This window comes from Fukomys damarensis, unplaced genomic scaffold (assembly GCF_012274545.1).
Source record: "Fukomys damarensis isolate Sample0158 unplaced genomic scaffold, DMR_v1.0_HiC HiC_scaffold_36, whole genome shotgun sequence".
NCBI lineage: Eukaryota > Metazoa > Chordata > Mammalia > Rodentia > Bathyergidae > Fukomys > Fukomys damarensis.
This window is the reverse complement of record NW_022900948.1, coordinates 24663671-24664964: the sequence shown is the minus strand read 5'-3', so window position 1 is coordinate 24664964 and position 1294 is coordinate 24663671. Positions and strand designations below refer to the sequence as shown.

The following is a 1294-nucleotide window of genomic DNA, read 5'->3' as shown; positions in this document are numbered from 1 at the left end:
TTTTTTTTTTTTTTTCTTCGTTAAACTTTGGAGTTCGGGTACCCCCGCTGCTTCGGGCTCCCGAGGACCTTCTGGACCCCCACATTAATGAGGTAGGTGAGAAGCCGGGATATCGGGGACGAGGAGGCGTGCGGGCCGGCGGGACTCCCCGGAGCACTGGCCCAAAGCGAACGGCCCCTGACTCCCGCCTCCCTGTGCGCCCTTTCCGGCCTCAGGCAGCCACCTGGCGAGCCTGACATGGCTGTCAGCGACGCGCTGCTCCCGTCCTTCTCCACGTTCGCGTCCGGGCCGGCGGGAAGGGAGAAGACACTGCGACCAGCAGGTGCCCCGAATAACGTGAGTGTCGCGCGCGGCCCTGGGGATCGCCGGGCCGAGTTTCTCGGGATAGGGTGGGGATGGGCGGAACCCAGGGGTCATTTAGAGCCACCGGCCGGAGGGAAGGGGCGGTCACCACCTTGACTCCGCATTCTTCCTGGGATGGCTCAGTCCCCCTGCCTCGGCTGCACGTTCGTGTGGTCCGGGCACTGCGGTGCCGCCCGCGCGTACAGCGGGTCCTTACACGTCTCCGGGCGGGCCCGCAGTGGGCTGGGTGTTCGCGGTAGGCGGCTAAATCTCGAGACACCGGCTGGGCCCGAGAGGTTAGCGAGTAGGCGGCCAGGGGCCGAAGGAGTACCGGGAGAGCTGGTGTCCTAGTTCCCGGGGGCGCGGGGGAGTCCCCGGGATGTGGCAGGGGTGGGACCCGGTGTTGGCCCAGACTGTATAGCGCTGGCATCGAAGTCCCCGGGGGCGTTCTGCCCACCCAGTGCCCACGCCGCGGAGATGTGGACGCGAACCAGTTAGGACTTCGGGTGGCGACCAGGGACCGCCGCTCACTGCCTGTCCCTCGCCCTGTCCCCACAGCGCTGGCGGGAGGAGCTCTCCCACATGAAGCGACCTCCCCCGGTGCTTCCCGGCCGCCCCTACGACCTGGCGGCGGCGACTGTGGCCACAGACCTGGACAGTGGAGCAGGAGCGGCATGCAGCGGTAGCAACCCAGCCCACTTATCCCGGAGGGAGACGGAGGAATTCAACGATCTCCTAGACCTAGAATTTATTCTCGCCAACTCCCTGTCTCATCAAGAGTCAGTGGCCGCCACCGTATCCTCGTCGGCATCAGCCTCATCCTCGTCCTCCCCGTCCAGTAGCGGCCCGGCCAGCGCGCCCTCCACCTGCAGTTTCAACTACCCCATGCGGGCCGGGGGCGACCCGGGTGTGGCTCCGGGCGGCACTGGCGCCGGCCTCCTGTATGGCCGGG

The 1294-nt window shown here is 67.2% G+C and overlaps 1 protein-coding gene across 1 annotated transcript in view; it reads left to right on the top strand.

The window, feature by feature from the left end:
* Positions 1–6: 6 nt before the first annotated feature.
* The window catches only part of Klf4 (Kruppel like factor 4), a 9671-nt gene continuing 8383 nt past the window's right edge, over positions 7–1294 (top strand). The window contains exons 1-3 of the mRNA XM_033759195.1: positions 7–92; positions 216–336; positions 901–1292. Of these exons, the coding sequence (XP_033615086.1) occupies positions 88–92; positions 216–336; positions 901–1292 (518 nt within the window). The 5' untranslated portion in view covers positions 7–87. The remainder of the gene's footprint in view (positions 93–215; positions 337–900; positions 1293–1294) is intronic.